At 37.2% G+C, this 27930-nt stretch overlaps 1 protein-coding gene and 1 non-coding gene across 3 annotated transcripts in view; one reads left to right on the top strand and one right to left on the bottom strand.

The window, feature by feature from the left end:
* Nucleotides 1–26438, bottom strand: part of IQUB (IQ motif and ubiquitin domain containing) — a 125311-nt gene extending 98873 nt beyond the window's left edge. For both annotated transcript variants that reach the window (XM_033420375.2, XM_004265496.4), the window contains exons 1-6: nucleotides 26339–26438; nucleotides 21146–21570; nucleotides 18730–18864; nucleotides 15421–15582; nucleotides 15159–15331; nucleotides 14788–14943 (exon numbers count right to left, since the gene is read on the bottom strand). In XM_033420375.2, the coding sequence (XP_033276266.1) occupies nucleotides 14788–14943; nucleotides 15159–15331; nucleotides 15421–15582; nucleotides 18730–18864; nucleotides 21146–21566 (1047 nt within the window). In that variant the 5' untranslated portion in view covers nucleotides 21567–21570; nucleotides 26339–26438. The remainder of the gene's footprint in view (nucleotides 1–14787; nucleotides 14944–15158; nucleotides 15332–15420; nucleotides 15583–18729; nucleotides 18865–21145; nucleotides 21571–26338) is intronic.
* LOC117199792 (U7 small nuclear RNA) lies at nucleotides 432–491 on the top strand. The gene has a single exon (XR_004481130.1). It is a non-coding gene; the product is annotated as a U7 small nuclear RNA (small nuclear RNA).
* Nucleotides 26439–27930: the final 1492 nt, after the last annotated feature.

The raw sequence follows: 27930 nt of genomic DNA, 5'->3' as shown, positions 1-27930 counted from the left end.
TGTCATTAGCATAGGCTCATATCTTTTAAAAAATAGTATTTACTAACTACACAGTGGGTAGGTTATATGTGGAAACCACCGAAGCAAACATGTATTTATTAAATTGTAAGAAAAAAAATATATGTCTGAAGGTATATAATACAGTACTAGAGTCACAAAAAGCTTGCGATATAACTGAGAGATTTTTTGTTTTTATTTAGTAAACTCATTTAAAAAAAGTAAAATATAGAGAGGCTAGATCAAGTTTGAGGGTAGAGAATACGCTGACACGTCCCTTCCCCTCATCCTAACCCCTGAAGACTACAGAAAAATTATAGAAGCAGAAATCAATAAAGATATTGGATCATACTGAAGGAGTCCTCCAACAGAACAGAAACTTTAAAGAATTCCCTTCAAGAAAGGAGGCACGTGGAATAAATTGAAGAAGGAATTAGTGTTACAGCTCTTTTAAAATTTGTCTCAGGTTTTCTGGTCCACACCGGAAAACCCCCCACGGAGCAGGGGTGGAATTTGAAGGAATCTACAGCCTAATCATGCACTGGAGAGGCAAGCTAGAAAACACAGAAATGTCTCTAAGATGTTTCAACCCCAAAACTGGTGGATCCTGTGAGCAGAAGGGGTCTCAGGGAAACCAACAAGGTGACTGCTTGAAAAATGCAAAAGGAACAGGCTCCTCTAAAACAATTTAGGTAAAGAACATCAGAGGTATTTGCCTCTAGGCAAGAGTGGTTGGTGTCCCAGAAAGCTGGTGACGCCCAGTATGAATAGAAGCCCCCTCTCCAGAAAACTAGCTGCCTCCCAGAATCAAGCCTTGTGCATCCCTGAAAGCCACTGAGGTAAGGCTACAGTAAACAAATGTGTTGTAGCACTTTGGACATCAGAAATTTCAAATACTCTTGAGTACACACCCAAGAGTAACCAAAGATTTGACGACAGCCAGCAGAATAAAAGGTTCCTCATTCAGTGTAGAAGAATTTACATTTGTGTGAAAGAGAGTTACGAGAACAGAGGTTCTCAAAGTATGGTGGCCAGCCCACCAGCAGCAGCAGCATCTGGAAAATTGTTAGAAATGCGTATTCTCAGGCCCACCCCACAGTTAATGAATCAGAAATTCTGGGGTGGGCATGGATTCTGTATATTTACAAATTTTCCACATGTTCTGCTGCATGCCAAAGTTTTAGAATCACTCTTTTAGAGTAAAACAAAACAAAGCAAAACAAAAAACAAGACCAGACTAGATAGAGTTAACATTTTCAGAGAGAAAGGAAAGGCTGTTGAATCAATACAAAAGAAGGAACAAAAGACTGTGACAACATTTTTATCTTTGAAATTAAAAAAAAAATCAGTACAATGTGTTTATCTTGGGGGCTATTAAACTTGTTAAACTCATTAAGGATACTAAAACACAGTTGTTTAAACAACTTAGTTTTTCCCTTCTCGCATGATACTCCAGGGATTGGCCCAGGGATTGGCAAGCAGTTTAGGACTAGTAGGAAGCTCTGTGCTGTATTACAAATGGCTTCCTACTTGTGTTTCCTAGTGGCTGATCTTCTAGTCAGTAGAATGGGGGAAAAGACAAAAGAACTGCAATCCAGTCACTTTAAGAGCAATACCCAGAAGGGGCACACATCATTTCCCCTCACATTTCTTTTTTCCAGGCCTTAGTTCCTTGGCCTCACCAACATAGAAAAGAGGTTATAAAATGCAGTTTTCAGTGTTGCAGCCTCATGCCCAGGTTAAGCTTTACTACAATGGGAAGAATAGGTTCCTATAATCTATTCTGCTGATCTACAGAACATGCAGAGTCTAAGAGGGAATTAGTAAGCAAGAAACTTAGACAAGAAAATCTTTTAGAATGCACGTTGAAAGGTCGTAAAAATTAGAAAGAATGGAGGAATATTAAGAGCCATGGAAGATAAATGTAGACATTCCAAAATATGTCTGATACAAGTTCCAGACAGAATGAAGAAAGTTGGATTAGAGAAATTGCTCAAAATATAATAGAAGAGCATTTCCCCAAACTAAAGACATGAGCTCTCAGATAGAAAGGATCCATCACCAAGTCTCAAGCACATCACAGTAAGATGACTAAGGATTAAGTGAAAATTCTAAAATCTTCCAGAAAGAGGAAACAAAGAACTGAGAATCCCATTGACATCAGACTTTTAATCAAAAACAGCTTCAAAGTTATAAAATAAAATAATTTTGAAAATAAGTTTGAATCTAACCTTCTACACCCACTCAGACTAAAACCCAAAATGAGGTTCATTCAATAGGACTTAGATGGTTCACCTCCCATGTGTAATATCTGAAATAATTACTAGAGAATATGTTCCAACAAGAACAATAAAGAGGGGGAGGCCTTCAAGACGGCAGAGGGAGTAAGACATGGAGATCACCTTCCTCCCCACAAATACATCAAAAATGCATCTACACGTGGGACAACTCCTACAGAACACCTACTGAACACTGGCAGACCTCAGACTTCCCAAAAGGCAAGAAACTCCCCATGTACCTGGGTAGGGCAAAAGAAAAAAGAAAAAACAGAGACAAAAGAATAGGGATGGGACCTGCACCTCTGGGAGGGAGCTGTGAAGGAGGAAAGGTTTCCACACACTAGGAAGCCCCTTCACTGGTGGAGATGGGGGGTGGGCGGGGGGGAGCTTCAGAGCCATGGAAGAAAGCACAGGAACAGGGGTGAGGAGGGCAAAGCGGAGAGATTCTTGCACAGAGGATAGGTGCCGACCGGCACTCACCAGCCTGAGAGGCTTGTCTGCTCCCCGGCCTGGGCGGGCGGGGGCTGGGAGTTGAGGCTTGGGCTTTGAAGGTTGGATCCCAGGGAGAGGACTGGTGTTGGCTGCGTGAACACAGCCTGAAGGGGGCTAATGCCCCACAGCTAGACGATAGGGAGTCCGGGAAAATGTCTGGACTTGCCTAACAGGCAAGAGACCATTGTTTCGGGGTGTGCGAGGAGAGGGGATTCAGAGCACCACCTAAATGAGCTCCAGAGATGGGCGGAAGCCGCAGCTATCAGGTCGGACACCAGAGATGGGCATGAAATGCTAACACTGCTGCTGCAGCCACCAAGAATCCTGTGTGCAAGCACAGGTCACTATCCACACTGCCCTCCTGGGAGCCTGTGCAGCCCGCCACTGCCAGGGTCCCGTGGTCCAGGGACAGCTTCCCTGGGAGAACACACGGCACACCTCAGGCTGTTGCAATGACACGCTGGCCTCTGCAGCCGCAGGCTCGCCCAGTATTCCAATTATAACTAACGTACCCATCCCTCCCCCAGGCCTGAGTGAGCCAGAGCCCCCTAATCAGCCGTTGCTTTAACCCCCTCCTGTCTGGGAGGGAACAGATGCCCTCAGGCGACTTACACGCAGAGGCAGGGCCAAATCCAAAGCTGAGCCCCTGGGAGCTGTGCAAACAAAGAGGACAAAGGGAAATTTCTCCCAGCAGCCTTAGGAGCAGCAGAGTAAATCTCCACAATCAACTTGATGTACCCTGCATCTGTGGAATACCTTAATAGATAACAAATCATCCCAAATTGAGGTGGTGGACTTTGGGAGCAACTGTGGACTTGGGGTTTGCTGTCTGTGACTGACTTGTTTCTGATTTTTATGTTTATCTTAGTACAGTTTTTAGTGCTTGTTATCAATGGTAGATTTGTTTATTGGTTTGGTTGCTCTCTTCTTTTTTTTTCTTTTATTATTACTTTTTTATTTTAATAATTTTCTTTTTTAACTTTTTATTTATTTTTTTTTTCTATCTTTCTTTTCTTCTCCCTTTTATTCTGAGCTGTGTAGCTGACAGGCTCTTGTTGCGCCAATCTGGTGTCAGGCCTGAGCCTCTGAGGTGGGAGAGCCGAGTTCAGGATATTGGATCACCAGAGACCTCCTGGCCACACATAATATCAATTGGCTAGAGCTCTCCCAGAGATCTCCGTGTAAACACTAAGACCCAGCTCCACCCAACGGCCAGCAAGCTCCAGTGCTGGACGCCCCATGCCAAACAACTAGAAAGACAGAAACACAACCTCACCCATTAGCAGAGACGCTACCTAAAATCATACTAAGTTCATAGACACCACAAAATACACCAACGGACGTGGTCCTACCCACCAGAAAGACAAGATCCAGCCCCACCCACCAGAACACAAGCACCAGTCCCCCCAACCAGGAAGCCTACACAAGCCACTGAACCAACCTTACCCACTGGGGACAGACACCAAAAACAATGGGAACTATGAACCTGCAGCCTGTGGAAAGGAGACCCCAAACAGAGTAAGTTAAGCAAAATTAGAAGACAGAGAAATATGCAGCAGATGAAGGAGCAAGGTAAAGACCCAACAGACCAAACAAATGAAGAAGAAATAGGCAGTCTACCTGAAAAAGAATTCAGAGTAATGATAGTAAAGATGATCCAAAATCTTGGAAATAGAATGGAGAAAATACAAGAAACGTTTAACAAGGACCTAGAAAAACTAAAGAGCAAACAAAAATTAATAAACAACACAATAAATGAAATTTAAAATTCTCTAGAAGGAATCAATAGCAGAATAACTGAGGCAGAAGAACGGATAAGTGACCTGGAAGATAAAATAGCAGAAATAACTATCAAAGAGCAGAATAAAGAAAAAAGAATGAAAAGAAATGAGGATAGTCTCAGAGACCCCTGGGACAATATTAAATGAACTAACATTAGAATTATAGGGGTCCCAGAAGAAGAAGAGAAAAAGAAAGGGTCTGAGAAAATATTTGAAGAGATTATAGTTGAAAACTTCCTTAACATGGGAAAGGAAATAGTCAGTCAAGTCCAGGAAGCACACACAGTCCCAAACAGGATAAATCCAAGGAGAAACATGCCAAGACGTGTATTAATCAAACTATCAAAAGTTAAATACAAAGAAAAAATATTGAGAGCAGCAAGGGAAAAGCAACAAGCAACATACAAGAGAATCCCCATAAGGTTAACAGCTGATCTTTCAGTCGTAACTCTGCAAGCCAGAAGGGAGTGGCAGAACATATTTAAAGTAATGAAAGGGGAAAACCTACAACCAAGATTGCTCTACCCAGCAAGGATCTCATTCACATTTGACAGAAAAAGTAAAACCTTTACAAACAAGCAAAAGCTAAGAGAATTCACCACCACCAAACCAGCTTTACAACAAATGCTAAAGGAAGTTCTCTAGGCAGGAAACACAAGAGAAGGGAAAGACCGACAATAACAAAGCCAAAACACTTAAGAAAATGGTAATAGGAACATACATATCGATAATTACCTTAAATGTAAGTGGATTAAATGCTCCACCCAAACACCTAGACTGGCTGAATGGATAAAGAAACAAGACCCATATATATGCTGTCTACAAGAGACCCACTTCAGACCTAGGAACACATACAGACTGAAAGTGAGGGGATGGAAAAAGATATTCCATGCAAATGGAAATCAACAGAAAGTAGCAATTCTCATATCAAACAAAATAGACTTTAAAACAAAGACTATTACAAGAGACAAAGAAGGACACTACATAATGATCAAGGGATCAATCCAAGAAGAAGATATAACAATTGTAAATATTTGTGCACCCAACATAGGAACACCTCAATACATAATGCGAACGCTAACAGCCATAAAAGGGGAAATCGACAGTAACACAATCAGAGTAGGGGACTTTAACACCCCACTTTCACCAATGGACATATCACCAAAAATGAAAATAAAAAAGGAAACAAAAGCTTTAAATGACACATTAAACAAGACAGACTTAACTGATACGTATAGGACATTCCATCCAAAAACAACAGAATACACTTTCTTCTCACGTGCTCATGGAACATTCTCCAGGATATACCATATCTTGGGTCACAAAACAAGTCTTAGTAAACTTAATAAAATTGAAATAGTATCAAGTATCTTTTCCGACCACAACACTAAGAGACTAGATATCAGTTACAGGAAAGAAAACTGTAAAAACTGCAAACACATGGAGGCTAAACAGTGTGCTTCCAAATAACCAAGAGATCACTGAAGAAATCAAAGAGGAAATCAAAAACTACCTAGAAACAAATGACAATGAAAACACAACAACCCAAAACCTATGGGATGCAGCAAAAGCAGTTCTAAGAGGGGAGTTTATAGCAATATAATCCTACCTCAAGAAACAAGAAAAATCTCAAAATAAACAACCTAAACTTACACCTAAAGCAATTAGAGAAAGAAAAAGGAAAAAAACCCAAAGTTAGCAGAAGGAAAGAAATCATAAAGATCAGATCAGAAATGACTGAAAAAGAAATGAAGGAAACAATAGCAAAGATCAATAAAACTAAAAGCTGGTTCTTTGAGAAGATAAACAAAATTGATAAACCATTAGCCAGACTCATCAAGAAAAAACGGAGAAGACTCAAATCAACAGAATTAGAAAGGAAAAAGGAGAAGTAACAACTGACACTGCAGAAATACAGAGCATCGTGAGAGATTGATTACTACAAGCAACTATATGCCAATAAAATGGACAACCTGGAAGAAATGAACAAATTCTTAGAAAAGCACAACCTTCCGAGACTGAACCAGGAAGAAATAGAAAATATAAACAGACCAATCACAAGCACTGAAATTGAAACTGTGATTAAAAATCTTCCAACAAACAAAAGCCCAGGACCAGCGAGCTCCACAGGCAAATTCTATCAAACATTTAAAGAGCTAACACCTATCTTTCTCAAACTTTCCAAAATATAGCAGAGCGAGGACCACCCCCAAACTCATTCTACGAGGCAACCATCACCAATACCAAAACCAGACAAAGATGTCGCAAAAAAAGAAAACTACGGGCCAATATCACTGATGAACATAGATGCAAAAATCCTCAACAAAATACTAGCAAACAGAATCCAACAGGACATTAAAAGGATCATACACCATGATCAAGTGGGGTTTATCCCAGGAATGCAAGGATTCTTCAATATATGCAAATCAATCGATGTGATACACCATATTAACAAACTGAAGGATAAAAACCATATGATAATCTCAAAAGATGCAGAAAAAGCTTTCAACAAAATTCAATACTCATTTATAATAAACTCTCCAGAAAGTAGGCAGAGAGGGAACTTACCTCAACATAATAAAGGCCATATATGACAAACCCATAGCCAACATCGTTCCCAATGGTGAAAAACTGAAGCCATTTCCTCTAAAATCAGGAACAAGACAAGGTTGCCCACTCTCACCACTATTATTCAACATAGTTTTGGAAGTCCTAGCCACAGCAATAAAAGAAGAAAAAAAATTAAAGGAATCCAAATTGGAAAAGAAGAAGTAAAACTGTCACTGTTTGCAGATGACATGATACTATACACAGAGAATGCTAAAGATGCTACCAGAAAACTACTAGAGCTAATCAAAAGTAGCAGAATAAAAAAATTAAGGCACAGAAATCTCTTGCATTCCTATACACTAATGATGAAAAATCTGAAAATGAAATTAAGGAAACACTCCCATTTACCACTGCAACAGAAAAATAAAATACCTAGGAATAAACCTACCTAAGGAGACAAAAGACCTGTATGCAGAAAACTATAAGACACTGATGAAAGAAATTAAAGATGATACAAACAGATGGAGAGATATACCATGTTCTTGGATCGGAAGAATCAACATTGTGAAAATGACTATACTACCCAAAGCAATCTGCAGATTCAATGCAATCCCTATCAAACTACCAATGGCATTTTTCACAGAACTAGAACAAAAAATTTCACAATTTGTATGAAAACACAAAAGACCCCGAATAGCCAAAGCAATCCTGAGAAAGAAAAATGGAGCTGGAGGAATCAGGCTCACTGACTTCAGACTACACTACAAAGCTACAGTAATCAAGACAGTATGGTACTGGCACAAAAACAGAAAGACAGATCAATGGAACAGGACAGAAAACCCAGAGATAAACCTATGCACATATGGTCACCTTATTTTTGATTAAAGAGGCAAGAATATACAATGGAGAAAAGACAGCCTCTTCAATAAGTGTTGCTTGGAAAATTGGAGAGCTACATGTAAGAGAATGAAATTAGAACACTCCCTAACACCATACACAAAAATAAACTCAAAGTGGATTAAAGACCTAAATGGAAGGCCAGACACTATCAAACTCTTAGAGGAAAACATAGGCTGAACACTCTATGACATAAATCCCAGCAAGATCCTTTTTGACTCACCTCCTAGAGAAATGGAAATAAAAACAAAAATAAACAAGTGGGACCTAATGAAACTTAAAAGCTTTTGCATAGCAGAGGAAACCATAAACAAGACAAAAAGGCAACCCTGAAAATGGGAGAAAATATTTGCAAACAAAGCAACTGACAAAGGATTAATCTCCAAAATATATAAGCAGCTCATGCAGCTCAATATCAAAAAAACAAACAACCCAATCCAAAAATGGGCAGAAGACCTAAATAGACATTTCTCCAAAGAAGATATACAGATTTCCAACAAACACATGAAAGGATGATCAACATCACTAATCATTAGAGAAATGCAAATCAAAACCACAATGAGGTATCACCTCACACCGGTCAGAATGGCCATCATCAAAAAATCTACAAACAATAAATGCTGTAGAGGATGTGGAGAAAAGGGAACCCTCTTGCACTGTTGGTGGGAATGTAAATTGATACAGCCACTATAGAGAACAGTATGGAGGTTGCTTAAAAAACTAAAAATAGAACCACCATATGACCCAACAATGGTAGCAATGACCCAACAATCCCCCTACTGGGCATATACCCTGAGTAAACCATAATTCAAAACGAGTCATGTACCACCATGTTCATTGCAGCACTATTTACAATAGCCAGAACATGGAAGCAACCTCAGTGTCCATCAACAGATGAATGGATAAGGAAGATGTGGCACATATATACAATGGACTATGACTCAGCCATAAAAAGAAACTAAATTGAGTTATTTGTAGTGAGGTGGATGGACCAAGAGTCTGTCATACAGAGTGAAGTAAGTCAGAAAGAGAAAAATAAATACCATATGCTAACACATAAATATGGAATTGAAAGAAAAAAAAAAGGTTATGAAGAACTTAGGGGTAGGACCAGAATAAAGACGCAGACGTAGAGAATAGACTTGAGGACACGGGGAGGGGAAAGTGTAAGCTGGGACGACGTGAGAGAGTGGCATGTACATATATACACTACCAAATGTAAAATAGATAGCTAGTGGGAAGCAGCCGCATAGCACAGGGAGATCAGCTCGGTGCTTTGTGACCACCTAGAGGGGTGGGATAGGGAGGGTGGGAGGGAGATGCAAGAGGGAGGAGATATGGGGATATATGTATACGTATAGCTGATGCACTTTGTTATACAGCAGAAACTAACACACCATTGTAAAGCAATTATACTCCAATAAAGATGTTCGAAAAAAATCAAAAAAACAAAATAAAATAAAATAAAAAAATAAAGAGAACAACAACAAAAGAATAAAGAGGAAAAATTAAAGAAGTAAACAAAAACTTCCAAAAAAGGTTTTAAGCTAAATATAACACATTTGAAAAAACTTATATATTACATTGATGTAAATATATAAAAACAATAGGAAGTTATAATTATATAGTAAATTATAATGATGTAATATACATACAATTGTAATTCCAGATCAAGTCCTCACTGAACAGGAGGAGTGAGTGAGGAGGAAGAAGAAATGAAGAAAAGCCTGCTAGGGTCCTTGACTTGTTCATGGACAATATATAGAGCCTGATTAAATATGCATTTGGTATTAAAAAATTAAGTCCATTAAAATTTTTTTATGAGTAACCACTAGAAAAATAGAAACAAAGTACCTACTTCTGACCTATGAAAGAACAAAAAAAATGGAAAAGAAAACTTTAGTCAAACCAAAAAAAAAAAAAGTTAGTAAAAATAACAAACAAGAATAAATAATAAATCAAAAACAAAATGAGATGGCAGTAATGAGTACAAAAATATCAGTAGTCACACATAATATAATCTTGCTTACAACAAGAAAGATATAAATACCAAGCACTGAACTCAAGAAGTTCTAGAATAAAATAAACATGATACAAATAAAAAGGTATCTATCAAGATAGAAGAACGTATTAAATTGAAATTTACTCCTTTTACTGTCTTTTAACCAATCCCTCTGTTTACAGTTCACATCTCACTTCCATCTTCCACAGAACCTCCAATTCACTTTCCGAGATTCTGTGGGGCAAACTGATTTGGTTCTTGACGCCAGCCCCCTTGGCAGGCATTTAGATTTTCACTTCCTCTGCTCAAGTAAGTCAATGCTTCCCCATCTGCTTTACAACTTTAAAAAATCGACTGACATTTACTCTTCTCTCTTCCCATATATTCTTTGTTCCTGTATGTTTATGCTTTTCTTATTCCCTTAATATCATTTTATCCGAGTTTGGAAAGTGTTGTAGTGTAGTGTAGTGTTGTTCATTTCCCCACCTAATAGCCTTTCTCTCCGACTTCCTTACTAACAAAATCTCAGTCTTACTGAGGAGCAACAATATGAAACTTTAAAAATGTAATTATCACATAGTCCCAGCAGGGACAGTGAAGTCACATGACCCAGTTCAGGTCAATGAGATGCAAGTTGAATCACTGGCAGGGGCTTTCAGGGAAAATTCTTGAATGGCATCCATGGGACATGCTCCCTTGATGTCTCCCTTCTTGCAGAATGCAGACATTATGCTGAAGGTTCATTAACCATTTTATCATCATATAGTAACAAGTTCATGATAGTAAGATTAATTATTAGAGTGGAAGGGTAAAAGGAATTCAGGTTCCTGATGACATCACAGAGCCACCAGCCAGGCCCCGTACAGTAAGAAATTAAAAATTCATTTGGACTGAGAAAATAAGAATCCATCAGGCTTGAATACCAGGCACGAATAAAGTCAGCTACAAAATTAATAGGAAGCAGTATTTTTCCCAAGGACACTATGCAGGTTGTTATGACATTAGTAAAATGTCATAACAACCCCTTCTTTGAGTGACTACTATTTTCTTTCTCTCTGAGAAACTTTGTTCTCTAAAATCATAATCTATCATAAACTTTGCTGTCTGAAATTAGATCACTAAGAATGAAACATCCCACTCTTGCCTGAAGGATCTGTGTTATTTTGACAGAGAGAAGCAGCCTTGATTTACAACGAACGTGCTGAACTTCAGAGAAGAAACACATCCACATCTCTCTCCTAACTTTGTTACCAAAGGAACAGGACTCTTTGGTCCATGTCTCAGTCCAGACTTGATGCTGACCCATCTACACGCAACCTTGTTGGACAGAGACAATCAAAATACTGTAACACTTAAATTTCACCAAAACTTCACTCCTCCCCAAAAGTCTATAACAACTCCCCCTTTTCCTTTTGTGTAAATTAGTTTGGACTGAAAACGTAAACATTTTCAGGCTGGAATAATTGCAGGCACTGATAAAGTCAACTACAAAGTTAGCCTCGTGGTTCCCCTGCTGAGCAGTCTCCTTCAGTGCAATGAGTCAACAGACCGAGACTACAGGCTCCTCTCTCAACGTCCTAAGCTGATTGGGCTAGAGCAGCAGTCTAGCTCCAGGTTTCTTGTCACGCAAAAAACAAAATCACTGCTTTCAATTCTTTTTATTCAAGCAAAATGATGCTAGGAAGTAGCAGAGATAAAATGCATATGCTTTGTATGTCATGTTTAACTGATATCCCAAATGTTTAACAGGGTAAAGGTGTCCACTCTTCCCCAACTGATCAATGTACTTCTGAGCAAGACCTGCAATTTTTCATGAAAATTGCAAACTTACTCTAAAATTCATATGGAAGAAAAACTTGCGTTAATAGTCAAGACAGTCTTGAAAAGGAAGAACAATGAGGTAGAACCTAATGGACCAGGCCTCAAAATATATTACAAATCAGTAGTAATTAAAGCAATACATTACTGACATAGAAAAAAACGTATACATTAATGAAAGAATGCAGAAGTCAGAAACAGATGCATATATATATGAAAATTTAGTATACATTACTGTGGAGAGAATAAACTTGAATATTCATGGTACTGAGCAGTTGGCATTACATTTGGAAAAAATAAAATTTAACTCTTCTTCATATCATTTTTAAAAATCCAGATAAAGTTGTACACACACACCAACTATAAAAGAAAGTTATACTTATGACTGTGGGATGAAACAGCCTTTTATAACAATACATAAAATGCAAAAACCATAAAAGGGAATATTAATAAGTTTGACTATAATGAAAGACATCATAAACTAAGTATGAGTGATAGGTGGAGAGAAAATATAAAAATATATTTAACATCTATAAGGAGACAACAATTTTTTCAAATAATATGTACTACTGGTGAAGTCAGCATGGAATGGGCTCTTACAAATGGTTTATGCATACATCATTTGGTACAAGATTTCTGAAAAACACTTGGTAATATCTAAAACTTTTAAAAAGTCATCATTTTTTCCCCTAGTAATTCAACTTCTAACATCTTCTCTAAGTATTTTTTAAATGCACACTACAATTTATATAGCATTAAGATTTTGATGAAAACATGTCTAAATGTCCTAAAAAAGAAAGTAATTAAATTATAGTGTTAACATTGTGGAATAAAATAATGCCGTTAAATTGTTTATAATAAATACTAAAAGGTAGAGAAATGATTGTGATATAATGTTAGGTGTACAAGAAACTTCTTTAAAGTTCCATGTATAATTATCTCCCAATGGAAAGAAAAAGAAAAATCTGGGTGAGGAATTTTTTGCAAATTTTTTTTATGATTAATGTCATTTGGAAAAAAAGAAGGAAAATACTATATTGACTATGTTTAGGGTTAGATATTGAATAAATTTTTGTTTAAAATGTATGGTGACAGAATATCAACAAAGAGACAGAAATTTTTAAAAAAAGAACCAAGTGGAAATTTAGGAGTTTAATAGTAAAATAATTGAAATGAAAACACAAAAAACAGGCTCAACAGCAGATCTTAACTGGCAAAAGAAAGAATAAGGAATTTGATGATAGATCATTAGAAACTATCCACTCTGAAGAAGAGGGGGAAAAAAGGTAAAGGAACAGAGACTCAGAGATCTTTAGGACACCATCAAGTATACAAGCATACACAAGTACTAAAGGGAATTCTCCAAACTGAAAGAAAATGATATTAGATGTTAATTTTAACTCAAATGAAGAAATAAATAGCACCAGAAAAAGTAATTATGTAGGTAAAATATAAAAGACTATATAAATATATTTTCCTCTTTTCTACTCTTATTTAAAAGTCAATTGCACAAAAACAATAATTATAAAAGGAATTACAGGGCTTAGAACATAAACAGAATGTACATGTTTGTATGATAATAGCACAAAGAAGAAGGGATAAACTTGGAGTTCTATTGGAGCAAGGTTTCAATACTTTATTAAATTTCAGTTAGTATTAATACAAAGTATGTTGCTATAAATTGAGATGTATATTCTAATCCCTAAATTACACTTGGAGCAACCACTTAGCAAACAACTAAAAAAATTTTTTAAACAATAAAGCAATAATAAAAAAGACGACCTCATTAAAATTGGACAAAGTATCTGAATGTACATTTCTCCTAAGAATATATATAAATTGTTAATAAGCACATGAAAAATATTCAGTATAATTAGCCATCAGGGTATGCAAATCAAAACCACAATGAGATACCACTTCACACTCACTAGGATGGCAATAATCCAAAAGTGCTGATAAGGATATGGAGAAATTGGAATCCTCACACACTTCTGGTGGGACATAAAATGGTGCAGCTGCTTTGGAAAACAGTCTGACAGTTCCTCAAAAAGGTTAAACAGAATTACCATATGAGGGCTCCCCTGGTGGCACAGTGGTTAAGAATCCGCCTGCCAATGCAGGGGCAAGGGTTCAAGCCCTGGTCCGGGAAGATCCCACATGCCACGGAGCAATTGGGCCTGTGCGCCACAACTGCTGAGCCTGCGCTCTGGAGCCCACGAGCCACAACTACTGAAGCCCGCGTGCCTAGAGTCCGTGCTCCGCAACAAGAGAAGCCACCGCGATGAGAAGCCCATGCACTGCAACAAAGAGTAGTCCCTGCTCGCCACAACTAGAGAAAGCCCACGCGCAGCAACAAAGACCCAACTCAGCCAAAAATAAATAAGTAAATAAATAAATAAATTACCATATGATCTAGCAATTACATTCCTAGGCAGATACCAAGAGAAATGAAAATACATATCCACATAAAAACTTGTACATGAATGTTTATAGCAGCCTTATTCCTAATAGCCAACAAGTAGAAACAAATCAAATGTCTATCAACTGATAAATGGGCAAACAAATTGTGGTATATATATTGACCTACCTACAGTAGGTATATACAATTGGGTACATACAATGGAATATTATTTTGCAATATAGATTGCAATATATTGATACATGTTGCAACATGGATAAGCCTTGAAAACATTATGCTAAGTAAAAGAAACCAGTCACAAAAGACTCCACATTGTATGATTACATGTATATGAAATGCCCAGAATAAGCAAATCAATAGAGGCAAAAAGTAGATTAGTGGTTGCCTAAAGCAGAAAGGAGTGGAGGGAAATAGGGGCTGGCTGCTATTGGATGTAGGATTTATTTCTGGGATGATGAGAATGTTCTAAAATTGACTGTGGTAATGGTTGCACAACTCTGGTTACACAGTAAAAAGTCATTTAGTATTCGCCTATAATAAAAGTTATCTTACCGCCTTTAATCTTTTAGCATGGTATTCTGCTGCTGAAAAATATTTTCCTGGTGCTACCAGTTTATCAGTCATATTTGATACATACACACCAATTTTAGTCATCTGTGTGGATGTTGTATTTGTAGTTTGCTGGAGCTTTCTTCTCTGAAAAACTGTCTAAAATAAAAACATTTAAAAAATTTAAATAAATATCCACTATATACACATAAAGTGAGTAAAGAACATATTTTCCTACACATTTAAGTTAATATCTTTTATTATTTTAATTACCATATAATTCCCTAGAAGATTTTAATTTTAGAGAGCTACACAATAAAACATTTTTTGATTCTGTAGCTTCAAAATCCTACATGGAAAAATAAAAATATTACCTGTGTATCCCTACAAAATGCATTCAGTTTTTCAGGAATCTTTTTAGGTACAGTTTGTGTTCCAGCATTGTGATATTCCATTCCTGTTACTTTATGTCTGAATCCACCAAGAAATGGTTTGTGAAAATCAGATTTTATAATCTCAACACCTACTTCCTGGTACTGATCAATGCCTGAGGAGATAAAACCAAGATTAAATGAAAGTTCAACTACAAAGGGACTCTAAAAAAATACTTTATCTAAAAGATATCAAATAACTAACCAGTTTGTACTCTGACAGTTATGATTTGAGAGGCATCACTTGATCTATCTAGTCTTTTGATTGGATATAGAAATGGATGTAAAGAAAAGATTTCAACTTGGACAATATCCTGGGGCTTAACTCCATGTTGTAGTAGCGTCTCATGGTCTTTAATAATCATTCCTAAAAATGAGATAAAATTATAAAAAGTGTTATGGCAAAGAAATGATTATATGTACTCATTTTAAGGGATGGGAAACATCAATGGTGCTTATATGAACACATATTGTTTAATTACCAAATAGCGTATTGATGATGTCCACCTCTTGCTGTATTATTAGTATCAAAAACTCCACAATGGAAAAAATTAAGGTGGTACTCCTGAGCAAGAATTCAGCATTATAAGTAAAGTAAAAATACAACTCTCAACTAATCAGAAATACAAATATACAATAACCATGCAATTATAAACATTTAAAAATAAAAAACACATTCTATAATATAAGCAAAATCATATTCTAAACATCGATTCTCTAAAAAAATCACAATGTTTTATACATAAGCATAGGACATATCCATATCAGGGAAAGCCTGATTATTTTAATACACACTCCTAATGTATACACTCAGAGTTCTAAAGAATCCCTTCCTTTCTGTTTCTATAATCAGAAATTCATATAAATTAATTCATGCCAAGGTAGAGCTAAGACTCAGTTTTTTGCTGAAAAAAGTGTACATCATCACCTTACTTTTATGTTTTATTGCTTCAACTTATACCCCCAACCCCACTGGTTTATTTCATAAACTGACTATAAATTTCTTTCTGTATTTTAAGGCATACATAAATACGTACAATGTTACTGGCTGCTGCTTTGTATAATGATAGAAACTATAACAGTTTTCCAATGTATGTTCTTTCTAAATTACAATTAGGAATTTAACATAGCAAAGGTTTGTTTTACTCATTCTTAGAAATATGTCAGATACCACTAGTCTATTTTAGCTATGTTCAAGAAAGCACATTCAAAAATCTTTGAGTTTTGGGCTTCCCTGGTGGCGCAGTGGTTGGGAGTCCACCTGCCGATGTGGCGGACGCGGGTTCGTGCCCCGGTCCAGGGGTATAAGTTGGGCCGTGGCCGTGGCCGCTGAGCCTGCGCGTCCGGAGCCTGTGCTCCGCAGCGGGAGAGGCCACAGCAGTGAGAGGCCCGCGTACCGCAAAAAAAAAAAAAAAAATTAACGTTATATGGATTTTGCAATAGGTTGAATAATGGCCCTAAAATATATCCATGTACATTCCTAGAGTCTATGGATGCTACCTTATATGGAAAAAGTGACTGCAGATTTTATTAAGTTAAGGATTTTGAGATGGGTAGATTATCCTGGATTATTCACATAAGCCTTAAATGTAATCATAAGTGCCTTTTAAGGGGAAGGAGGAGGGAGATTTGACTACAGAGAAAATGATATGGCAGAAGCAGAGAGAGATTTAAAGATGCTATGCTGCCGACTTTGAAGATGAGGAAGCCCAAGAATGCAAGAAATGCAACTCTAGAAGCTGGAAAAGGCAAGGAAGCAGACTCTCCCCAGAGCCTCCCGAGAACAGCCCTGCTGACACCTTGATGTTATCCAAGTGAAATTGATTTAGGATTTTTGGCCTCCAGAACCATAAGCAAAATAAGCCACTAAATTTGTTAATTGTTACAACAGTCATAGGAAACTAACAGAGATTCCTCTTCCAACTAACACAGAGCCCTCTTCAGCCCTCTAATTGTTTCTATTGTAGGCTTAGTCCCACCAAACTTGGACTCCAGTTCTAGTACTAGAAGAAAGTACCTGTCTTAGAGAGTGGTTGACACAGAATCAAGCTCTTTTTTTTATTGCTGCTGACATAAGCCAGTGGTGATGCATGGTATTTACACATAAAGAAGAAAAGTCATGAAGTGCAAAGAAATAGATTCTTAGGTACCACTGGCCAGGTGCTCAGTCTCAAAGTGCTCTCTCTTCTCCAGTTTTGAACTTCACCTTATAGTTAATGCCAAGCAGTTCCAAATTCCCTTTTTGGAGTCATACCTATATTTAAGTTCAGACTCTGCCACTCATAAGCTTTGGGAATTTGCAGAAGTTCCTCAAGCTTTAGTTTCCATCTCTCAAAAAAAATTAATAGTAATACCTACCTCAAAGGATTTTTGTGTAGATTGAATGATAATGTGATAATGTAGGCAGAATATTCTGTAGAAGGACTAGCACATAGTAAGTGCTCATTGAATTAGCCATCATCATCAACATGATCATTATCATCATCAGTATCATTATTGTTAAAATAACTATTTAAATTTTAGCTTTGTTTCCTCAATCAAGCTTTAGTAACCTGTTGTTTGAATACATGAACATCTTACTATTGGAGCACATTCATTACAATAGTTTTCTAAAAATAATTTTGAAACAGAACTGATTGTTTTTCTCTGATTTGGCAAGGAGGAAGAACTTCATAGGTATGGCTTATTCCTTTTTAGCACTTCGGATTTTCCCACCAAAAAAATGTTCTTATTGCCCTAGAAACTTGCGGCATCTTTATAAGTTAATATCAAACTTTTTAAAATAAAATATTATGATCTGTGCAGGCATATTCTACAGAAACATTTCCTGAGCTATTCTAGTCTGCTTAATTCTATCACAGTTACTAAGACCTCAGCCTCTCATGACACAAGGCTAATATAAGGTGGGCTACTCAATATTGCCCACAATTTATAAATAAAGTTGAACATCATCAGAATGTGAACTGATCTTAATGTACAGAAGACTGATAAACCATTTTCAGTCCTCTTCTTTTTCTATATATACATGCTCATTCATCATCTATCTTTTTAACCTCATTTCCTCCTACTTCCCATATATAATTTACTTCTATTCCCTCTAAATTCCTTACTACTTCCCAAAAGTCCCAGGTTTTCTCACCTCTTTGGGACTTAGCAAAAGTATTATCACTTTTATCAGATGAAGCTTTCTAGAATCTCCCAGTTTCCTTCCTCGCTATTCTCACAGTTTTTTGAACATATCTCCATCAAAACATTTACACACTGTGTGGTAACCACAGCATACATCTTCTTCCTTCCTAGTCTGTAAACAACTTGAAAACAGGGATTTTGTTTCATGTTTCTTTATATCTTTGGCTCTTAGCAAAGTATTTGGAACAAAGTATGTCCTCAATAATAATGTGTTGAATGAATGAATATATAACCACAGTATAATGTTCAAACAGTAAACATGAAGATATTTAGTTTAACAAATCAAAGAGAAGTCTTGATAAGTTTTATTAGCCTCCAAGCTTACCTGCACATCTTATCTGCAGGACATAAGATGGGACATCTAATAGAGATGAAAAATGATCCTTGAGGCATTTTAGAACAGTGTCAACTTTAAAGGGCATTATAATTTCCTGGCCCACAGGAAGAAGTACAACTTTTACTGTAGAAAAAATAAGAGAAAAAAAGAATCACAGTTAAAAGCAAGGGTCAGCATCATAGAATCCACAGGCAGAGAAATATGGGACAATTTGTAATCACATAGAATGCAGGTTGTCTCTGCCATGTTCTCCCACCACACCTCCGTAATAAGAGCTACTGTTCATTTTCTAAGAGGAGAAGTGACAAACATTCAGTTGCAGCATTTTGCTTTGAAAATCAATGCATAATCTCAAGAATTAGCATCAATGGTCAATGCCTGCTCCCCCAACTCCAGCTCAAAGTTCAGATCTCTCTTGCATTGCCTTATATGAGGATCAGTGCACGTTCGAGATTACCTCCTTGCCCAGAATACCGTGAGAAGGAGGAAATGAAACTAAAGTGCTTTTAAAGATTCTTTTAAAATCATTTAAAATTTTTAAAGATTCCCAATATCTGGTATATATAATTCAGATATAAACATAGGAAACATCTCAGAACATCAAGTGTTTTTGTGTAGTATTACAAAGGGAGACCCTGAGACCTGAACTTAGAAACATACATGCTTTGATTAGATATTTATACCATGCATCAGGAAATCAGTGTGTACTCATGAAGTTAAGAAAAACCAATAGGGAAATTTTCAAAGAAAATTTTCCTTGACCTTGCGATGACAAAAGATTATCTAAGTCTTCTTCTTCCCATAATTGATTTATATCTATAGCTGGCAAAATGCAAAACAGAAAATCATTGTTTTTTACAAATATCTGGAATAACTATGCACAAATCTACTTTTCACAAAAATGGACATTATGTAGCTCACTCCCAACTCTATAAAATAAAAATCAAGACACATGTTAAAAATAGAGAAAAACTGTTATTATAAAATGATTATCTGTTCAGAAATTATAGGGAGGGTATATAATACTTAAAAACTAATTATGATGGGGTAAACTTTTTACTTTTATATCTACAGACTTTAAATTTTAATGGAGAAGATATAATATAAGTAAGATGGAGTGGAGAGTACACATGTAGACCAAAAAGTTTCATATATTTCTAGATGCCTGACATGACAGTTTTCATAAAGCTCTATGAGACATTCATCACTAGTCCCAGCATGAAATGTAACAAGGCATTATTGATGCTAAGGTTCTTTAAGCTTGTTAAATATTATTTGCACAGTTCTCTCTTAGTAAGAGAACACTCTCACAGATGCTACATTATCAGAAGGCTATTTTAATTGTTTACTGGATTCAACATTCTATGATTAATGTATTTTAAATTTTCCATAGCAGTGACTTCCTAAGCTTTGGGAAGGGAAAGTTTGTTCAGGAATCTGTGAGCCTCAGGAAGTACAGGACCAAGACCACTTTTTTTTTAAATCATCATATATTTGGTAAAAGCTATAATCACAGAATTATCAAAAAATGGAGCCCAAATTCACAATGAATAATGTAATTGAGGGATAACAACTTCAATTAGGCATAAATGGGCTTGATTACTTTTCCTCCTCCTTTTTATTCTTACTTGCAAGAGCTAACTACTCCACTAGATTCAAAAGCTACATTGTACCAGCCAGACTAAGCTGCTGTTACTGTTAAATGATGACCCATGTTCTCCACTCTATGGATGGAAACTCTCTCAAAAGTTATGGACAAGGGAGGAAGGAGCAGTCAGTTAACCACCCAGGTAGAATTCTCCATGTAACCACCTTCTTGCTGCTCCCCTTCTGCTTTGTTATCAAGAATGTAGTAATAACTTCCACATGCCATGGGATCAACATTATGTCTTTAAAATTAACCCATAATGAAAGACAACAATGATTTTTCTGAAGCTTAATATAAAGTTAACACTAAGCGGAAATATGGAAATATGTAAAAGCAACGAGATATATAGAATGAGTACTGTATATGAAACTAGAAAAATATGGTGTCAAGTTCCCATCCCCCTACTTGCTAGCTATGTACAATTAATTCCAAAATGGCATGCAAAAGAATTACAATTATACTCAAAAATTTCTCCCTAAACATTTTAAGAACCTATTTTATTTTGGAAAAACAGAGAGACAACACTTTAAAATTTATTGATGCTCCTTTATTTAGGGAAGTAGATACTGCAGAATAAAGGAGAGGCTTCACACATAATTAAGAGATTCAAGTGGCATAGCCACAGAGGTTTGGTGGATAAGAGAGTGGGAAAGTAATATCAAATATAAAATAAATCTTCAAGCAAAAGCAAACAAGAAAAAACAACCATTCTTCAAAATGAGGCGGAAAAAATACCCTATCATCCCTAGGTAATACCTGTTGCTGACGAATCTTTCATTGATGTTTTCAGAGATTCCTCTACAGCCTTTATTTTTTCCAGAAATGCCAGAGAATCTTTTGAATATTGTTCAGCTGACTGCACTGCATTATCAGATTTAGCTAGAGACTCTCCACCGTCTCCTGGAGAATATGAAACTTGTTCATCTGCCGTAACGTCTTCCATGAGTTGCTTGACATCATTTAGTTCCAGGTTTAAAACGCTCTGGTCACTCGGCTCCTCAACACGTTTTTCACGGCCCCCACTAGATGGTTCTAGTTCAGATTCACAGTCTTCAGTTTGATCTGACTCTGGAACCTCTTCTGAGGGAACTGGAATATTGGTAGTCCCAAAAGCATCCTCTCTTTCTTTTGATGAATCAACATTCTGAGCATCAGATCCTTCCTCCTGGTCAGACATTGTCCTGAATTAAAAATAAATAAATAAATAATACATATATATATATATTTACTACACTTAAAACTTCTACACCAAATATCAAATTCATTGCTGGCATACAGCAATGTTCATAGTATACTATAATGTGGCTCATTATTTTTTTAATATTATCTTAGTAATGGCATTAGGCAAAAAACATTGGTGAATTTTTAATAAAAACACCACAGAAAGTAAAAATGTGTACCAAAAAAAGAACCTCAAAACACAATAAATTTGAGAGAAATATTCTATGAAGAATATATTTTAAAAATTCTAAAATATATTGTCATCTCTTATTCAATGAACAATGCCTTGTGAAAGAAAAATTTTTTTCAATAGCCTTTTTTCTAAAAAAGTCTATTTATGCTTCTGACATTGCAACTGAATAGAAGCTCCAAGGAACCTGACATCTCCACAGCAACTATATGCTGGAAAGTACACACTGTAGTAGCTTTGCTCTCACAAACTGTAGCAGAGGTGTCCAGTGACCTCTGTCCCCCAAAACAAACATATCAACAAACAAATGTGGGTTGATCTTGGAGCTAACTAGGGCCTAAGCTACAGCAACCAAGAGTTTTAGGTTGGGAAACAGTACGACAGCATACAGGAACTTGGGCCAGGGTGGGCCAGAGCAGCCCAGAGCCAGGCATCAGAGGCAGGAGCTGGATCACAGCAGTGAGAAGCCAGTATAGCCAGGAGCCTACCTATAGAGGTTGGCAGCCAGGGAAAGGGGATAGGGGAAGTGACCCTGAGGCTGATTTCCGAGGCAAAAGCACAGGGAAGATTAAAACTTGAAATAGTAGTGCGATGGAAAAGCTGTGTTTGGAACTTTCACTTAAGCATAGATCCTTATGGAGAAAAAAATTAACCTTAGTGAAGTTCTCTGGCTACCAGATGACAAATTAAAAATAATTAATAATAACAATATCCTGAATAAAAATGTATACTTGTTGAATTCAATGAATACAGCATTAAAGCTGAAGAGAAAACTAGTGAACTGGAAGATAAATCAAAAGATTGTATATAGACTGTTGCAAAGAGATAAGGATATGAAAAATATGAGAGATTAAGAGCCATGGAGAAAAGAATCTCCCTGCCAACTCAAGGGGACATGGGTTTGAGCCCTGGTCCGGGAAGATCCTACATGTGCGCAGCAACAAAGACCCAACACAGCCATAAATAAATAAAAGAAAATTTTTAAAAAATATATTAAAAAACAACAAAGAGTGTGCAACAGAGACTGCACATAGCCTGTGAAGCCCTTTTCAGAAAAAGTCTGCCAGCCCCTGATCTGGCATGTGCCAAATTGGAGTCCTAGAAGAAAACAAAGATGGAAGGGAGAAAATATCATAAAAGGTAATGGCTGAAAAATTTTCAAAACCGATTAAAAATATGAATCTACAGGTCCAGGAAGCACAATATAAAAATATACTTAACAGGATAAATAGAAATAATTCATAGCCATTTATATTGTAATTAAATTACAGAATAACAGAAAATCCGAAAAGCAAACAGTGATCAAGGACATATCATCCACTGTTTTGAATCATATTTGCTGGCATTAATGCAAAGGAAAGAAAAGTTAAATCACTGCAATTTCTCATCAGAAAAATAGAAGCCAAGGCAATAATAGACTAATTAAAGGAAGGTTAGCACATGACTAATTAAATTAGCACATGACTAATTAAAATAATAGACTAATTAAAGCTATCAACCCAGAATTGTACACCCAGCAAAACTATCTTTCAAGAAGAAAAACAGAAACATTTACAGACAAGTTATCACCAAGATATCTGCTCTAAAGGAACTTCTAAAGGATACAATTGAAGAGGAATAAAATAGGCCCAATGTAAGTCTGAAGTGCAAGAAGGAAAGGCTAACAAATAAATCATAAACATATGGGTAAACCCAAATAAATATTGTCAACACAAAATAATAGCAGAAAATTAAAATATGAGACAATAAGAATATGTAACTGGGAAGGGAAAGATGACAATAAACTATTATCAATTCCTTATACTGTTTACAAAATTGAGAGCTATGATATTCTTAACTCTAGACATTGTTAAATTAAATATGCATAGTTAAACTTCAAGAACAACCAATAAAAGAACTGAAATAAAGTTTTAAAATTCCAGAACAATAAAGAGAAAAAAAATGAGACAAAACTGAACAAAACTTCAACTTTTAAGAAGTTCGAGAAACTTCTTTAGGCTCTCACCCACACACAAAAATCTTCCTTTTGGTTATTTTCTCCTATAACAAAGTTTAGTGGCCTGATTAGAAAGAGAGCACCATAAAGAAGCCTTAACTCCTAGCAACATAATTATCTACCCTTTTTGGAGAATCTGAGATAATGCTTTTGTTTCTATCTGGTGGGTCAGCCTCCCCCCAAAATGGCCAAGACAGCATCTTCTAAAACAGCAACAGCAACAAAATCAAAAACTTCTGCTCTTCAAAAAAGACAACTAGAAGAATCAAAAGGCAAACCATACACTGGGATGTAGTTTTTTGCAAAACTCTTAATCTGATAAAGGACTTGTACACAGAATATACAGAGAACTTGCAAAACTCAATAATAAGAAAACAAACAGTGAAAAAAATGAGGAAAAGATTTAAACAGATCCATCACCAAAGAATACACACAAGAAAGCAAATAAGCAGAGCCAGGACAAGATTGAGGCAAGCGTGGCACCTGCGCTACCTTATACACGCACTTGCACCTGAGAATAAATGCCTCCTAAAATTTTAGACCTAGTTGCCTCACTCTAACCCTGGCCCTGAGTACAAGCACATGAAAAATGCACAATATCATTAGTCATTAGAGAAATGAAACTTCAAATCACAATGAGATTTCACTACACATCTATTAGAATAGTTTTTAAAAAATTTTAGCCCAACAATAGCCAGTGAGTATGAATACAAGTGGAGCTCTTTCTTATACCTTGAGGCAAAAATGAAAACTGATATAGCATTTGAGATAACTGTTTGTCAGGTTTCTTGTAAAATTAAACACATTTATCATATGACCCAGCAATCTGTATCCTTTACCCATGTGGAATGAAAAACTACATTCACTCAAAATCTTCACACAAAAGTTAATAAAGGCTTTATTTTTAATCACCAAAAACAGGAAACAACACAAACGTTCCTTAGCTGAGGAATGGATACACATACTATGATGCATTCATAAAATGGAATACCACGCATAAATAAAAAGGAATAAACTATTGATACACACGTGTGAATCTCAAATAAATTATGATAAATGAAGAAGCCAATTCTAAAGGCTACATACTGTATTGCTCAATTAAGTGAAAAAGCAAAGCTCTTGGTTCACAACCTCCAGAATTCCCTGGGTAAAACAGAAATTGAACCTGGTACACAGAGGGCAAGGACAATCGAAGAAAGAGGCAGACCGCTCCAGATTGCAGGTGGCAGGTTTAATAAGCAAGGACACTTACAAAGGAGGGTTGTCTTGGGCAGCCTAAAGACAGTAAGTCTCAACATCTACCCGCCAAAATCCTGAGTTTATGAGATCTTAACTGGGTTCAGTCAGGTATACAGTTCCGATGGTCTCAATAGCACATCTCCTAGTCCAGGAACGATGGGCAGAAGGTACATTCCAAGGACAGGGGAGGGGGAAAGAGCCTCCGATTGCCCCCCTGGGTAGTGGGTAAACCGGAGGTCATGTCCTTTCAATGACCTCTCCTCCACCAAAAGCACATACCAGTATGTACAATGTTACAGATACGACTACTTTTGTATATGTGTAGAATACCTCTGGAAGGTGAACTGGAGGACAGGGAGTTGGGGAACATGGGTGCAAGACAGATTTTCACTGTTCATTCTTTTTACTGTTTGAACTTTTAATTACGTATTATGTATTCAAGGGTAAATGTTATAATCTTTAAAAAGTTGTTTAAAAAGAAAAAAAAAACACTCTACTATGATTGCATACAAAAACGTCCCCCGTTCACCTACAATGCATAATTTCGTTGGTATATCCAGAATATTAGTGTAAGTAGTAAGGCAGAGATACAGTTTTCCCTTCTACCAAATAGACTTGTTGAGCTTTTAAGTTTCTTAAGAGGGCACAACAAAGACCGTGGGTGGAGAGGAGTGAAAGAGGAATGTCTGAAAGCGCTCTACTTACTAAAGATGAAAAATGGTCACCATGTATGGCTAAACATTTTCTAATGCCAGACTGGGTTGCACACACGTCTTGCTTCTATATTATTAACCGTGATAAACACTCGAGGTGGGAGGTGAGGTACACCTCCTAGCTTGATGCCGCTACTTCCGAATCCCAAATTAGAGATAAGAGCCAGAAAAGGAGCCAAGAAAGATGGGATGCTTTGCGCAGTTTTTGGGTTTTGGTTTTTTTTGCGGTACGCGGACCTCTCACTGTTGTGGCCTCTCCCGTTGCGGAGCACAGGCTCCGGACGCGCAGGCTCAGCGGCCATGGCTCACGGGCCCAGCCGCTCCGCGGCATGTGGGATCTTCCCGGACCGGGGCACGAACCCGTGTCCCCTGCATCGGCAGGCGGACTCTCAACCACTGCACCACCAGGGAAGCCCATTGCACAGTTTTTTAGGCAAAGGTGAAACATTCCCGAGTGGCCATACAGTCCCCAGAGCCCAGGTTGCATCAACGCCCCGCACAGAGCCCTCGGAGTCCAGCGCCTTAGTCACCCGCTCAAGGTCGGCCTAGGGGTCGGGCCAGTCTAGGTCAGCCAGAACCTGTCCTCCTACCTAAGAAACGCAGTTAGTCGGGTAGAAGCGGTTTCCCGGGCTCCTAGAAAGCCAACTCCACACGCCGAATTCTGTTTCCGGTTGTATCCTAGCAACCTCCCCGGCACCACTCCCGCGAGAAGAGGCGGTGCCCGCGCTTAGAAAAAAAGGGTCGAGTGACGGAGCCAGGGGAGGGGGCGGGGCCAGGGGAGGGGGCGGGGCCAGGGGAGGGGCAGAGAGAAGGAATGAAGCAGAGGTTGGGGCGGGGTGAAGGAGAGAGCGGATTTGTTACCTACTCGCTACCTAGGTCCGAAAGTGGTTCTGATGGTAACCACTCTCTAAGCTGTCTTTCACACTTGTGAAATGGCACAGTTCTCCGAACCAAATACTGACAGCGATTCGCGCTATGGATATAAAAAAATCAGGGTTAGAGAAAATGTAAATATGAAGTGAGAGTGAGGACTTAAGCAAAGGAGAACACAGGTGTACAACAGGTGCCTACTTGTTTTTCTTAAATTTGGAACTTGGCTCTTAGCTCCCTTGCAGCCAAACAGAAAAGGGAGATAGGAGCTATTAAATAATTCCGCTTTTAAGTCAGGAGAAGCAAAGTTATTGTTAATCACTGAATTATAAACGCTTTTTTTCCCCCATGACTATAAATTCTTTAAATTGAGAAGGTTTTTAAAGAAGCACGTATTATTGCGGGAAAGGATCAATTGTGTTCCTATTGTATATGTAGTAACAAACTTCATGTGGCTTCATAATAGCTAACATTTATTATTATTTGTTACTAAGCACTTACATATACTTCTAATTTAAATTTTACAATGACTTTTTAAAGGAAGAACTGTGATCAGCTTCCTCTTACTAATGAGGAAACTAAGGCTCAGAGAGGTTTGGTGGGGGAACCAGAAATAAACGCAAGCAGTGTGACTCCAGAACCTCCATTTTAAACCACTATTCTATGCTGCCTTTGACCTAAAACCGTTTGATAGTTAAAAAGGATGTAAGATTAATTAATAAAATTAAAATTTGTGTTATATATAGTACAGGTCCATTCTTCCTTCATAATGTTCAATGTCTTCATTCCTTTATGCCATTCTGTTGAAATTGCATTCTCCTCTCCCCAATAACTTCCTAATGGCCAATGTAATTTTTTTCCGTCTTTATCTCATTTTAAAATAGATATTTCTTACTAGAACAATATAAAATATGTGTTATATTCTCAGATGAAATTGGCTTTGCTAATGGTTTTAGATTAAAATGTTTTTGTTTTTGTTTTTGTTTTTGTCTGCACCCGGTCTTAGTTTCAGCAGGATCTTTAGTTGCAGCACGCGGGATCTTTTTTTAGTTGCGGCATGCCAGATTTAGTTCCCCGACCGGGGAGGGAACCTGGGCCGTCTTCATTGGGAGGTTGGAGTCTAAACCACTGGACCACCAGAAAAGTCCCAAAGCATATGCATTTAAATCATTTCATGAATCCACATATTCATGAAGAGCAAAGGTCATTTTGATAACCACTAGTGTTAGTCTCTCATGAATAAACCAGATGTTGCTGGAGATATGCAGACAAATTCTTCCCAGTGATCCCTTACTCCCATCTTCAAAATCAT

This window comes from Orcinus orca, chromosome 9 (assembly GCF_937001465.1).
Source record: "Orcinus orca chromosome 9, mOrcOrc1.1, whole genome shotgun sequence".
In the NCBI taxonomy this organism is placed as follows: Eukaryota; Metazoa; Chordata; class Mammalia; order Artiodactyla; family Delphinidae; genus Orcinus; species Orcinus orca.
Note: the sequence above shows the minus strand (reverse complement) of the source record. Positions and strands in the feature narration are given on the sequence as shown.